Genomic DNA, 12,560 nt, shown 5'->3' on the forward strand with positions numbered 1-12,560 from the left:
AGGAAGGACCTGCATCTCACCTGTGCCTCAACTCCCAAGGGTCCCATGTAGTTAGTGCTGGGCACGTGACAGCCATCTCTGAGGCTCCGGAAGGGAAATGCCTTTCTCTCAACGTGCAAAGGATATGTTCCTTGCACCAGGTCACCCGCCCTGGAGGAGAAGCCAAACTACTGAGGTCAGCGGTGGCTGTGAGCTTCACAGGACCTGGGAACAGCCTTAGCTGAGAGCAGGTGTCAAACATGACTGACAGTTCTGAGGCCAGATGCAGGGAAGGGAGAGACCGCTTCTTCCGAGGCCAGAGCATTCCCCTGTACAAATCAGGTGCCACCTCACCCTTGTGTAGATACCCCAGCCCCCTAGCCAAGGAAACCTCTGCTTACAGAGGGATGTCTCCTGCCTAGCTCTGGTAAAGATTCTTTCCCAAATGATGCCAAGTGCTGGCACCTTCCTGAGCCCCCGCCCCCATGGAAGGAGGGGTACACTGCAGCAGAGAGTGGGAGGTGGGTGCTTGGAAGGCAGGCGGCTGCCTTGGGAGGGCCCCAAGCCCAGCAGCGGCTCAGGCACCCAGGGCCAGACTTGCCACCAAAGAACATTCCATATTCTTGAAACACTGTAGTTGACTTGCCCTTTTGTTTTCCTGGAGTTCACTGGTCCTGTTCCCTTTGAAAAATCCTCTGGTGCTGTAAAAAGGAAACCAGCCCACGCGGAAGCAGAGGCGCTGTGCAGTGCTGGAGCCAGGCCTGAGATGCTCCCATTCTCCAGCACGGGAGACCAGCAGCTGCACACACAGGCACGGGGAACAAACTCGGAACCACCTTGGCCCCAGCCCAGCCCTAGCCCTAGCCCTCACAACCCACTGGACCCGGGCAGGGATAGGCCTGACACGCCCCCAGGGGCCTCCTCATAGAAAATGTGCTTTATTCTGCAGGAGGCCAGTGCTCCTGTCTCAGCTCCTTCCAGGCCTCGGCCTGGGTCTGAAGCCTCCCAATTTCACCTGCCCTTCTGAATGGTGGGGCTCTGCATTCTCCATTCTCCTGCCTGGGACACACCCACTGCAGGAAGAAGCGCTGTGCCCTGGCTCCTGCAGCCAGCACCCCATCCAGCCCTTCTCTTGCAGGCCCCACCGCTGGGCAGGCTTCTGTCCCACCAGTGGCAGGACAGAACCAGCCCTCTCTGGGCATCTCGACAGTGTCTGCTGTCAGCTTGCTCTCCTGGCCTCAGATATTGGAGGACTCCAGCCGAGGGCTCCAGGGTGCTGGGGGCTCCCGCAGTGCCCGCAGCTCCTGTTCCAGAGCCTGGTTGCGGCGGTACATGTCCAGATAGCCCCCCTGGATCTCCCGCTGGTAGCGCAGCACCCGCTCCTTCTCCTCCTGCCAAGTCCGCCTCTCCTGCTCGAAGCGCAGCGCCTGTTCCTGGCCCCGAAGCCGCTCTTGCAGCAGCTCTGCCCGCAACTGCTCGGCGCCTTCCCCGCTCTCACTGCCTCCGGGCTCCCCCCGCAGTCCCCGGCTCTTGCAGTCATCGGTCTCACAGCTGCCCGGGGCTTCCTCCCGAGGGGCCTGCTCCTGCAGGCTGCGCATGGCCTCACGCAACCGGGCCAGCTCCACGTCCTGGGCCTGGGCTTGAGCCCGGCTGCCGCGGAGCTGTGTCTTCAGGTTGAAGATTTCAGCCAGCTTCTGCGCCAGCTCGGCCTGGGCCTCCCGCAGCTGCTGCTTCAACAGACTAATCTCCGCCGTCTTCTGGCACACCTGGGGGAGCAGGACTGGGGTGAAGCTGCGCTATGCAGAGCTGGCTGTGGGGAGGGAGGTGGAGGGTGGGGCAGGGACAGGGTGGTGTACGGGCCTCTGCCGGGCGCTCACCTCCCATCGGGCCTCTTCTTCCTGTCGGGTGCTGGGGTCGGCCTCTGGCAGGCACCCAGGGGGCCGCTCGGTGGGGCCCAGGCCCTGCTGAGCCCGAAGCTCCTTGCGCAGGCGCCGCTGCTCCTGCTGGGCCATGAATAGCTGCAGCTGGAGGTTGCGCTCAGTGCGCTCTGCCTTCTGCGCCACCTCGTGCAGCCGCTCTACATACAAGCGCTTCAGCTCGGACAGCCACAGCCTCTGGCGCTCCTCCAGCACCTGCGCAGAAGAGGTCACACCCGGACTGAACACCCATGGCCCCCGTGCAACCTGCCTGCGTCCCCAGTGCCTCAGCCGGACACTCCAGACAACACTAACATCTTGGCGTCCAAACTACAGTGCCCAGGGCCCATTCCCTCCACCATGCATGCACCCCAAGTTGGGATGTCTCCAGACATGTGCCAGTCCAAAAGCCTCCTCACCACGCCAGTCCAAGTGTGGCCTAGTGACGTGACATCTCTGCAGGTGGGACCTGGGCTGCCTCCAGGCCTACTTTCTTAGCATGGGGCCATATGCGTGAGCGGGGAGCGCTCACCTGTGTGAAAGTGTTGGCACTGTCCGGGTCACCCAGGTCTCTCTTGAGCACTTCACAGGTCTCCGGCAGCATGGCCACCACCTCCTCAGCAGTGGGGCAGGACAGCTCATAGGGTGGGGGCGGCTCAGGCAGGCAACTCAGCAGCGCCAGGGGCCCAGCCTCCTTGGGGCTCCTTGGTGCCCGGTCCAGGGAACCCCCTAGGTGGTTAATGTGGCCGAGGGAAGAGCTGAAGGGGCCAGGCCCAGTACCAGAGCTGCGGCCAAAGCTACCCCCACTGGAGGAGTCAGAGAGGCTGGGCTCGGGCTCAGGCCCCCCCTCGTCCAGGCTGAGGGCATGCAGCAACTGTGCTCGGGCCTGGCTGGCCCGGGGCCCTGGACTCAGGGGTGGGTGGCAGGCCAGCGTGTGCAGACTGCCATTGCTACGCCACAGCTTCTGGCCCTTGTGGGCTGCCAGGCTTTGCATAGACAGAAAGCCTTTCCCAGAGACTCCTGCAGGCTTGAAGACTGACGGTCGGATGCGGCACTGCCAGGAACAGAGAACAGATGTGAGACTGCGGGCTGGACACTGCTTACCCTGCCAATGCTCCTGCAGCCCTGGGGGATCCTCTGAGGACGCAGGGCAGGGCTCCCAGGTAGCTTGTCTGGTCCTCACCCCATCCCAGCATGGGCATCTCCAGGGTGACCCCGGCATCACTCATCACATAAGGGGCATGTGTAGAGCCATACCTTGTCAAACCGACCCCGCTCAGGCAGTGAGGTCTTGCTGAAGTCCCCAGCACGAGGGTGTTCCCGATAGTAGAGAGGGGTATAGTCGGCGGGCTCGTTCCGGGGTGCCCGCTTGGTGGCCTTCCCGTCCTTCTTGGGGAGATGCAGGTAGCTGAGGAGCTCTCGCTGGCCTAAGCCTTTCCGGAGGAGCCCATCGGGCTGGCGGGAGCCATGGGACCCGGCGAGGGCCGCCCGAAGTTCTTCAGGGGAGAAGTCCTGCCGCTCCAATAGGCTGCCCACGCTGCCCATGGCAATGCCAACAGGGCCTGGCGCTGTGGCCATGAAGTTTCAGCAGGGCACAGGCAGCGGCCTCTGGGAATTGAGAGGACCCATTAGGGGACAGTAGGGGAACCCATTAGCTGCCCAGCTCAAGGCCCCCTATCTGACACTTGTGGTCTGTTAGCTTGTGTACACGATGAGGCCCATGAGACAGATATGGGTGGGCACCAGAAAGACTCGCAGGAAGAATTCCTAGCTGGGAAAGAAGGGCTAACGGTTCCAAAGCCACCCGCTCACCCACCGGATGTCTGCTGGGCTAAGTCTAAGGAGGAGGACACAGCATCAGCTGCGACAAGGAGTCACCTCCAGCCAGGGGCATGTGGGCTCAGTGGAGAGGGGTGGGTCCTTACCCAGTAACACAGGAGCCTGGCTCCCGGAACCAGGCCTGCCTCCTTGAACAGGGCCTGACTCCCGGAACTGGGCCTGATTCCCAGAACCCAGCCTGCCTCCTGGAACTGGGTCAGCCAAGAGCAAAGAGGACAGCTTCAAACTCTGCCTGACCCTGACCGTGGTCACTCTCCTGCCAGGATCCCACTAAATTTGCAGGTGGGGAGGAAGCTCAGAAATCGAGGACCTGAGGGTCGCTATTCTTTCTTCCCTAGATAACCGGCAGAGCCCCTTTTCCTGCTGAGGCTCAGAGCTCCCCCAGGGAAACATCTGGTGTGGGTGGGGCAGGGCTCCTGGGAGCAATGCAAATGGGAAGGGCCCACCGGAGGAAGGATGGCCTTACAAACAGGAAGGGCGCAAGGGAAACAATGGCCACGGCTTCCGGAACAGGTGTTCAGGGCCGAGCAGCATGGAGGCAGAGGGCAGGGTCAGTAGGGCCTCTGCTGGCCTGGCTTGCTGCTGCTGTCACACACCAGGCGCGACCTGGCTGGGACAGCCCAGTGCTGTGTGACCCTGGCCTTAGTCCCAGGCTCATGGTTTCTTCTTGGACAATGGCAAAGATAGCTCTTCCCACCCAGGGATGCTGGGAGGGTGGGATGAGATATCGAGCCAAGTGCCCGGCCTGGCCTACAGGCCAGGATCAGCATCTTGGCTGAAGCTGAGCCTCGTCACCTGCTGTCTCCACCTGGGCTGGCCCAACGCTCTGGAGGGCACTGCTGGAACACGTGCCCAGCCCAGTGCCCTGCACACGGTGGGTGCAAAGGACCTGCAAGGATGCCACCTTCCCACCTCCTACTCATCCAGCTGCTCCCTCGCCCAACAGATGGCTGGCAGACCGCTCCAGCAGCAACGCCCCCCGTGGGTTTCCCAGACACCCGCTCCTCTCCACTCCAGACAATGGTCCTTAGGAGGCTCCATCTTCTTTACCCATTTCCAGGTTTTGTGTTTGTCAAAGACAATGCTCTCAGGGAGAACAAGGGAGGGAGGACCCTGTCCCCTACCCACACTATAGCTCTTAACCACACCCCAGGCAAAAGTAACCACCTTAGCCTGCCCTATCCAGCCTTAGACCCAGAAGGGCGGCATCTGAGCCAGCCCAAGGCCTCCCACCCCCATGTGAACAGAATCACACCCTGCTGGGGTCACCACAGATCACGCAGCTTGGGGACTTATTTAGGAAGGCTCCACAGCAAGGCAGCACTTTCTGGGGGTCACGCTGAGTCCTATCACATGGTTACTTCTGCCTTTTAAAGGTTCCTGGGGCTCAGAACAGGTGAAGTGATGTGCCCAAGGTCACAACGCTACTCTAGGTAAGGATGCCAATGATCCTACATCACGGCTACCAAATGTCTTTGGGGAAGCCTGGATGGAGTTATCCTGCCTGCTTCCTGACACCTGCTGCTACAACAAGCCCACCAGGGAGGCAGCACTGTCTGAAAGTGCGCCGCCGTCACTGCTTGTTGGAGAGGGGACAGCGGAGGGCCTGGCCTTCAGCCAGGCCCCTCTCCTCCAGGCAGGAACACACATCCTTTTGCCCTGCCTCAGTTTCCTCTCTTGCTCCACCTTCTGTGAAAGGCCGAGGTGAAAGTCACAGAGACCAGGAGGGGCGAGAGGTCTTTGTGAGCTGTTCCGTCCTTTCCCCTGGCCAGGTGCTCACTTTTGGCCTCTGGAGAAAAGATCTGTGACCCCCTTTCTTTCCTAGCAAGTGTCTCGGGGCCACAGCACCGTGTAGGGCCACACACGGACAACAGTGCCTGTCACATGTACGCCTCACCTGGTAGCACAGAGAAACCTATCTTAGAGGACACGGCGAGGACAGTCATGTCGAACACAGCCAGCCAGCCATGCAGTCAGGCACAAGGTCACCTAGCGCCCTAAGTAATGGCCCCGGCAGCAGGGCTGAGGCCCCTGAGGTCCAGGGCTCAGTCTGGAACAGACAATCCCTCTTCCTGAGGAACCCCTCCCCCAGTGCATACATACATTCCTTCCTGCCCTTGCTCAGAAGCCCTGTAGCTCCAGCTCAGGCCAGGCAGCTGTGCAGGCTGCGGTGGAGAGGATTTGGGGAGGGAGAATGCAGGAGAGAAACAAGTGCCAGGCAGCCTCCCCAGGACTGCAGAACAGGACGGCAGGGCAGAGTAGAGGCTCTTCCCAGGGCCAAGCGCTGGGACTCTGTGCCCATGGCAGGTGCCTGTCCTGGTCCAGAGCTCTTGTGAGCTGAAAACCCAGCAGGGCTCTCTATCCTGTTCCTCCACTTCCCCCTCCCCACCAAGATTAGCCTGAGCTCACAGAAGCATCCCTCATGGCCCCATCTTAGTGGAGACAACGCGGCACAGGGAGGGACACCCACTTCTGCCCTCAAACACATGTACAGGAGAAGCCAGAGGAGGAGACTGAGGCCCAGGAGGAGAGAGCCTAAGCCTAGGGCCATGTCCGTAGCTCCAGAAAGTGTACAGGCACCCCAGGCTCAGGACCCACCCCTGACCCCACCCTATCTCCACTGGGGTGGGACACCCCGCCCCACGTGGGCATATCCTGCAGGCCTTAGTGGCAGTTAGCAGCTCTCCAGTCTTGGCCCCCAAGAGGGTCCAGCACCTGCTGGAGGATCAGCCCCGCTGGGGTGTGTCTGCAGCTGCCCCAGGAATGAGCCTGGAATGTCCCAGCTCCCAAAGAGGGGGAGTGGGTGGCCGGCCGGGAAAGGAGCCACTGGAGTTTCCTAACCCCTCTATGTCACCTGCTTCGGGAGCGGCTCCTGGTGCCACCCCTCGGTCATTCCCACTGCATCGAACCCCGCTTCACATTCTGTATCACCTCCACAGCAGCCAGCCAGGCAGGCAGGGCAGTAAGGATTGTTTCCATTTTACAGGTAAGAGACTGAGGCCAGAGGGAGAGAGCAGTCCAAGTCCCCACTGCGGGGGTCCAGACGCTGTGTATGGTTCTGGCCTCACCAGGGGTCACCTTGTCCAGCTTGTGGCGCCCTGTCCTAAGGGCTTCTGCAGCCAACCTGATCTGGTCATGTCTCCTTGGCTTGAAGCCCTCCGGCCTGCCCCAAGGTTCCGAAACGGACAGCAGACCCCGGCTGCCGTGGAGACTGTGAGCCCGGGAGTCTGTCAAGGTGGTGGCAGCGCGGGCCGGCGACGCTCTCAGTCTCGCACATACACACCCACACGCACCAGTGGGCTGGGGTGCCCTGCCCGGGAGGAGGCTGGTACTGGCCCGGGGTGGCCTCCTGCCTCGGCCGGCCAGACAGTCCGTTCCTGTGGCGCGGGGCGAGGCAGGAGTGACCCTGTCCTCCTTCCCAATACAGCCGGGCACTGACGCCCACCTGGCCCCCATGGTGGCCAAACACCGTGTTCCAGCTAAGCAGACCTCGGGAGAACTCTGCCTCAGGTCCTCACCTGCATCCTGGGGGCGGCGGGGGCTGCAGCAGGAAGGGGTACCCGGGGCGAGGGTGGGCGCACGCCCACGGATTCACCCCTGGGCCGGGGGTTCCAGAACTGTGAGAGGTGCTCGTGCTCTCTGGGGCGGGGGCCGTGGCGCGGACGCGCTTCTCTCGGGCCCTACCAGGGGACCCCCCCTTCCTTGCGGGGACCCGCCAGGAGCCGCCGGACAGGGCTGGGGGCCGAGGTCAGCCTCGGGGAACAAGGGCGGCGGCCCCGCCCGGCCGCGGCGCGGGGACCCGGGGCGCAGCTCCCTCGCCGGGGCCGGGGCCGGGCCGGGGAGCGACCTCGCCCGCGCCCGCGCTCACCATGCTGCCGGCGCCGCGGCTCCCGCGCGGACTCGAACCCTCTCCGCGGCGCCCTCCGCCGAGACTGCGCGCCGCGCCGGGCGGCGGAGCTGCAGGCGCCCGGAAAACGCGGGCGGCGGCGGGCACCGAGCCGGATTGGCGAGGCAGGGCGGGAGGGAGGGAGGGAGGGAGGCCGGCGGCGCGGCGCCCCTGCCCCGGGGGCGGAGGGAAAACCCGGCCTGACTCAGCCGCGCGCGCCGGAGCGCGGCCCCCGGATGTGGGGGCGGGGCAGGCCGGGGCGGGGCGCCCCCGGGTACCCGCCCGCTGCGCCCCGGGCCCGCGCCCGCGCCCGCGCCCGCCTCCGCCCGCCCGGCACAGCGCGCAGCTCGGGAGAGGCGCGGCCGCCCGCCCCGCCTGCCGCCGCCTCCCGCAGGTAAGCGCTTCCCCTCTCCAGGCCGAGCCGAGGTAGGGCTCGGAGGAGTGAAGAGGTGCACTCCGCGTCTCTAGCTGGTGACAGGGCCCGACAGCGATGTTCAGGCCGGTGTGAACCGGGGCAGAGATGAAAACCGAGAGCTGCCCAGAGGTGTTCACATCCCAGAAGTTAAACTTCCGTTTCTCCCCCAAAAAGTTAAACTAGGAGTTCTGGTATGATCTAGCAATCCTACCCCTAGGTATATACCCAGAACTGAAATCAGGTGCTCAGAGAGACGCTTAAGAGCCAAAAGGTGGAAACGGGCCGGAAATGTCCAACTGATGAATGGTTAGACAGATCCATCTGGTGGAATATTACTCAGCCACGGAGAGGAATCGAGGGCAGAATCGTACTACCACAGGTACAAACCTCCAGAACTAATGCCAAGTGCAAGACGCCAGACACAAAAGGTCACAGGTGGTTAACTCCACACATGAAATAGGTACAACCATAGAGAAGACAGGTTAGTGCTCTGGCTGTGGGGAGGGAGAAATGAGGAGTCATCGCTTAATGGGTACGGGTTTCATCTTAGAATAGAAAAATTTCCCTGACCCGAGAGGTGGGCGCCTGACTGTGGGTATGCTAAGTGCCCCTGAATTGTACTGGTCAGATGGCGCGAGGGAGATGTGAGGCAGGTGCGTGCCAGCAGGGGCTGAGGCCGTGTCCAGGGGAAGACGGGCTTTCTGGTCCCGAGCCTGGTGGTCGGGGTAGGTTAGAGCGGGGGTGGTGTGTGGAGGAGACCCGGATGGACCTGGATCCTAGAGGTGTTGGGGGCATCGACACCCAGCTGGTTTTGGGGAGGGTTCAGCCCTGTGTGGTGTGGGGGTCAAGGAGGGGGGCTGGGTGAAGGGGCCTCAGGGAAGAGAGATGGGTGGGGGACAGCTGGGGCAGTGGTGGTCTGGAGGAAGGAGACTCTGCCTGCTCTGGAAGAGCTGACTGTCTCAGCAGGAAGTTCCCGGGGAGAGCTGGGTACCACTGTAATCCCAGCCCTTGAGAGGCTGAGGCAGGAGGATTGTTGGGCTTTGAGCTAATCTCGATCCTGTCTCAAAAAACAAGCCAACAGGAAGGAGACAAAGCATGTCTCCAAGGTTGTGAAGGGGCTGTCTCCTTGGTCCAGGGAATGGGTGGACTCCTGCTACCCACATGGGGCCAGAGCCATGTAGTCTCGGGCACCCAGGACAGGAGGAATTTCCCCACCTCGCCGGCTGCTTCCTCTGGCTCCTCACCTTTCTTCCTAACTACTGAAACCTCCCTATGCTCCCTGCCGTCCACTTGTCCCAGACCCCAGGGGGAGCCTTCTAGCCCTGGCGCTGTGTCCCCACTGCTCCCCGCTGCCTGACAGCTGGCGTCCTGGTCCTGCGACTGGTCCTGCAACTCCTTCAGCTCAGCCAGCACCGCCTCCAGCACTGACCTGGGCACTGCCATCTCTGTCCTCCCTGTAAGTGGCGGGTCATGGCAGGACCCACTCCACTGTTGGAATCCAGGGTTGCTCTTCTGACCTTCAGAGCAAATTAGCTGCCCCAGCACTGCCATGGCACCTCTTTCCCTCCCTGCAGTGGCCATGGTCACTGTGGGTCCTCGTTTCTGGTCACCTGTCCCCTAGAAGGTGATCAGACCTGAACACATGCAGGCTGGAGCTCCATCCATGTCCACATGGCCCCAGAGCCTCACAGGGGCCATCCCAAGTATGCCACTTCGCTGTGCTGGTTGCTTTGACTTGGGGCACTCACCACCCGAGCAGCTTTCATTCTGCCTGACAAGCCAGCCTTTCCCCACCATCTGCCTTCTGTCCCCCAACACCACCAGATCACTGCTTCTCTTCCCAGAGCCCCCAGCCCTGTGTCTCTGTGTAGCTCAAATCACCCAGCCTTTCACAGGGTGTCGCATCGTGCAGGACCCGGCACACTGCACAGTTACCCGAGGCCTTCCCTGTTCACCACTTCCACGCCAGAACAGCCAGGGAAGCCTGGAGTGTAGCGGGCAGCCAGCTGTCCTTATCCCGCACCCCTTCCAGGGCTGACATCCGGCCATGCTCCCCCAACCCACCGTCTGCCCAAACCTCTCCATGGCTGCATTTCACCAGCAGTAGGAAAATAAAAGCCGCTTACCCTGAATCTCTAGGCTCGCTCCTTCCTGGTGACCTTTCCTCACCCCGGTTCTCAGGTTAGTAAAACAGGACAGTCATCGGGAGGATCAATGGCATGACGAGGAAAGGGACTGGCATGGTGCAGGGCTCCGCAGCTGTGTCCCCGCCCCGCTCCTGCCTGCCCGTCACCGGGTCAGTCCTCCAGTCCTCTCTGTCCTCCTGGAGTGGGACCAGCCTCAGCCTGAGGGAGAGGAACTGGGTGGCACTGGAGAGAAGGCGTCGGAGGATTTCAGGCCTGACCAGCTGCCTGATGTGTCTGGCTGGGCACCTGCAAGTCAGTGGTGGCCGCTGACCCACAGCCCCTGGTCCTCACATCCCCAGGAAAGTGGCCTCTAGGCCCTGGACTGCCCACCTTGAGTCATCAGAGCTGGGGAGCAGCCTTCCTTCTCCACCCCCTCCCGGCTGTGACCTAGGCACCCCAGGCAGGAGCAGGGTGCTGCCAGGACTTGCCTAAGTGCCTGCCTCAGGGCGGAGAGCTCAGACTGCAAGCGTCTGCCAGGATTGCAGCCGAGAACCACCCAGAAGTCCTGGTGGCCTGGCTGACCACTCCTGAGTCGCCAGAACCTGAGCAGCCACAGACAGCTCCCAAATGAGCCGCCCTTCCCGGAGGATGGGCTCTTCTGCCCCAGTCCTCCTGCGCAGTGGGTTATGACCTGGGCTAGGTTGGGGTGAGGATCGGGGTTCTGGGGTGGGGGAGACAGGATGGAAGAAGCTTGCCAATTGCTCGCATTGCAGTGTGAAAGTGCTCAACGTGACAGTGTGTTTTCAGATGGTTAAAATGGGCTGGCAAGGTGGTACGTGGCTGTAATCCCAGCAGCGTGAGAGGCTGAGGCAGGAGGGGTGCAGGTTTGAGCTCACCCTGGACAATTTAGGGATGTTGTCAGGAGGGCAACAACTTGAAATAAATTAAAAAATAGAAGTGCTGGTTACAGCTTGGGCAGTGTGAGGGCCCCGAGTTCAATTCCCAGTGCCAGACACACACACACACACATACCTCATACATGGTTAAGACGGTAAGTTTTATGTTAAGTATAATTTAAAATAAATCGTACTTTAAAAAGAAAGAAATGGCCAGATGTGGTGCTGCACTGTAATCCCAGCACTCAGGAGGCTGAGACAGGAGGTTACCATGAGTTGGAGGCCGCCTGAACTACACAGACCCTGTCAAAAGAAAAAAGGTTGATGTTTTGAAATTTTTTTGTAGTTTTTTCCTTCTTTTTATTCTTCAAATAAAATGGATTTGGAAAAAAAGTAAGTTAGACAAGTTTAAGAATAAAAGGGTGCTGTTACAGTGGGCGGTGGCTTGGAGCCCTGGCCTGCTGTGCAGAAGGCCCTGGATTCCATCCCTAGCAGTGCAAAAAATGACCATTATGCCTGGTACCAGATGTCAACAAGCCAGATCCACTGGGCCGCAGGCTGTGCTCTGAATGTGGAGGAATATCTGGAGAAACATCATCAACCTTTGTGAAGGTTAAAAATAAGAACTTTTGTTAGTATTGGGCGGGGGAGACCATGCAGTCTAATCTGTACTTCACACTAAATAAATTTCAAATGGATGAAAAAAAAAAAAACTACAAAGAAAGGAATCTATTCAATACAATGAGCTTGGATTCTCCTGGGCACCGTTTTCTGGCAGCTCCTGGCAGCCAGACGCGGTGGGTCACTTAACCTCGGGGGCCGGGCTGGAACTGGGGGCCCTGTACACACTGAGTCCCCGCTCTGGCGCTCAGTGGACCCTGGCTGTCTGGTTATTTTAAGCAAATTCTAGACGTTGCAATTTTTCATCCCCAAATATCTCAGGGCAGACAGACTTTAGATGGCGGTGATTATGCATTTGTTCTAGCGCTGCTGAGTCCCCAGGAGTGACGGGTGAGGCTGGGCTTGAGGGTGGGCACTCTGCCGTGGCCCCTGTCTTCAGCCAGGGCCTCCTTGCTGCCTCTTGCTGGCATCGGTGTCCTTTCCTGAGAGGACGGGAAGCTCCCGTTTGCTCCTCTATCGGGGGGAAGCTAGGGTGACCTGGGGGGCCACCAGAGGGCCGCCCACCTGTCAGAAGTCAGTGGCTGTGGGCTGGGGCCGTGCCCTACCCCAAGGGACTGCTTCCACTGGCTCGGGAGCCGCAGGCTGTGGCCTTGGCTACCCAGGCACCCCTCACTCATGGGGCCACTCAGTGGGCCCCCGTTCACTTTCCACCTGTCCACTTGTAGCCAGATGGCCAAGTCCAGGTGTAGCCCTGCCTGCCCTGGGCTCTGGCTCCAGCCTCCTCTCCCAGGATGGCGAGGGGGCCCGGGGCCCTGCCCTGTGCTGCTCCGTCAGCCTCGCCAGGAGAAGCACCTGACGCGGCGTCCACAGCCAGGCCACTGA

At 61.0% G+C, this 12,560-nt stretch overlaps 1 protein-coding gene and 1 long non-coding RNA gene across 4 annotated transcripts; one reads left to right on the forward strand and one right to left on the reverse strand.

Annotated features, from left to right (window-relative positions):
* Window positions 1–901: 901 nt before the first annotated feature.
* N4bp3 (NEDD4 binding protein 3) lies at window positions 902–7,765 on the reverse strand. 2 transcript variants are annotated; one of them, XM_063230529.1, is made up of 5 exons: window positions 7,603–7,765; window positions 3,153–3,503; window positions 2,428–2,949; window positions 1,857–2,111; window positions 902–1,745 (listed from the first exon to the last, which is right to left on the reverse strand). In XM_063230529.1, the coding sequence occupies exons 2-5, from the start codon at window positions 3,471–3,473 to the stop codon at window positions 1,218–1,220; spliced, it is 1,626 nt and encodes a 541-aa protein (XP_063086599.1). In that variant the 5' UTR covers window positions 3,474–3,503; window positions 7,603–7,765; the 3' UTR covers window positions 902–1,217. The 2 variants fall into 2 exon arrangements, with proteins under 2 accessions (XP_063086599.1, XP_003461687.1); XM_003461639.4 differs by lacking the exon at window positions 7,603–7,765 and adding an exon at window positions 7,253–7,559.
* Window positions 7,766–7,890: 125 nt separating this feature from the next.
* On the forward strand, window positions 7,891–11,770 carry LOC106028162 (uncharacterized). Of its 2 annotated transcripts, XR_010041014.1 has the most exons (3): window positions 7,891–8,014; window positions 8,253–8,414; window positions 9,335–11,770. It is a non-coding gene; the product is annotated as an uncharacterized LOC106028162 (long non-coding RNA). The 2 variants fall into 2 exon arrangements; XR_001201771.2 differs by lacking the exon at window positions 7,891–8,014 and having other exon boundaries at window positions 8,022–8,414.
* Window positions 11,771–12,560: the final 790 nt, after the last annotated feature.

This window comes from Cavia porcellus, unplaced genomic scaffold, assembly GCF_034190915.1.
Source record: "Cavia porcellus strain 051 isolate PalLab524CR breed Dunkin Hartley unplaced genomic scaffold, mCavPor4.1 scaffold_19, whole genome shotgun sequence".
Classification (NCBI taxonomy): Eukaryota; Metazoa; Chordata; class Mammalia; order Rodentia; family Caviidae; genus Cavia; species Cavia porcellus.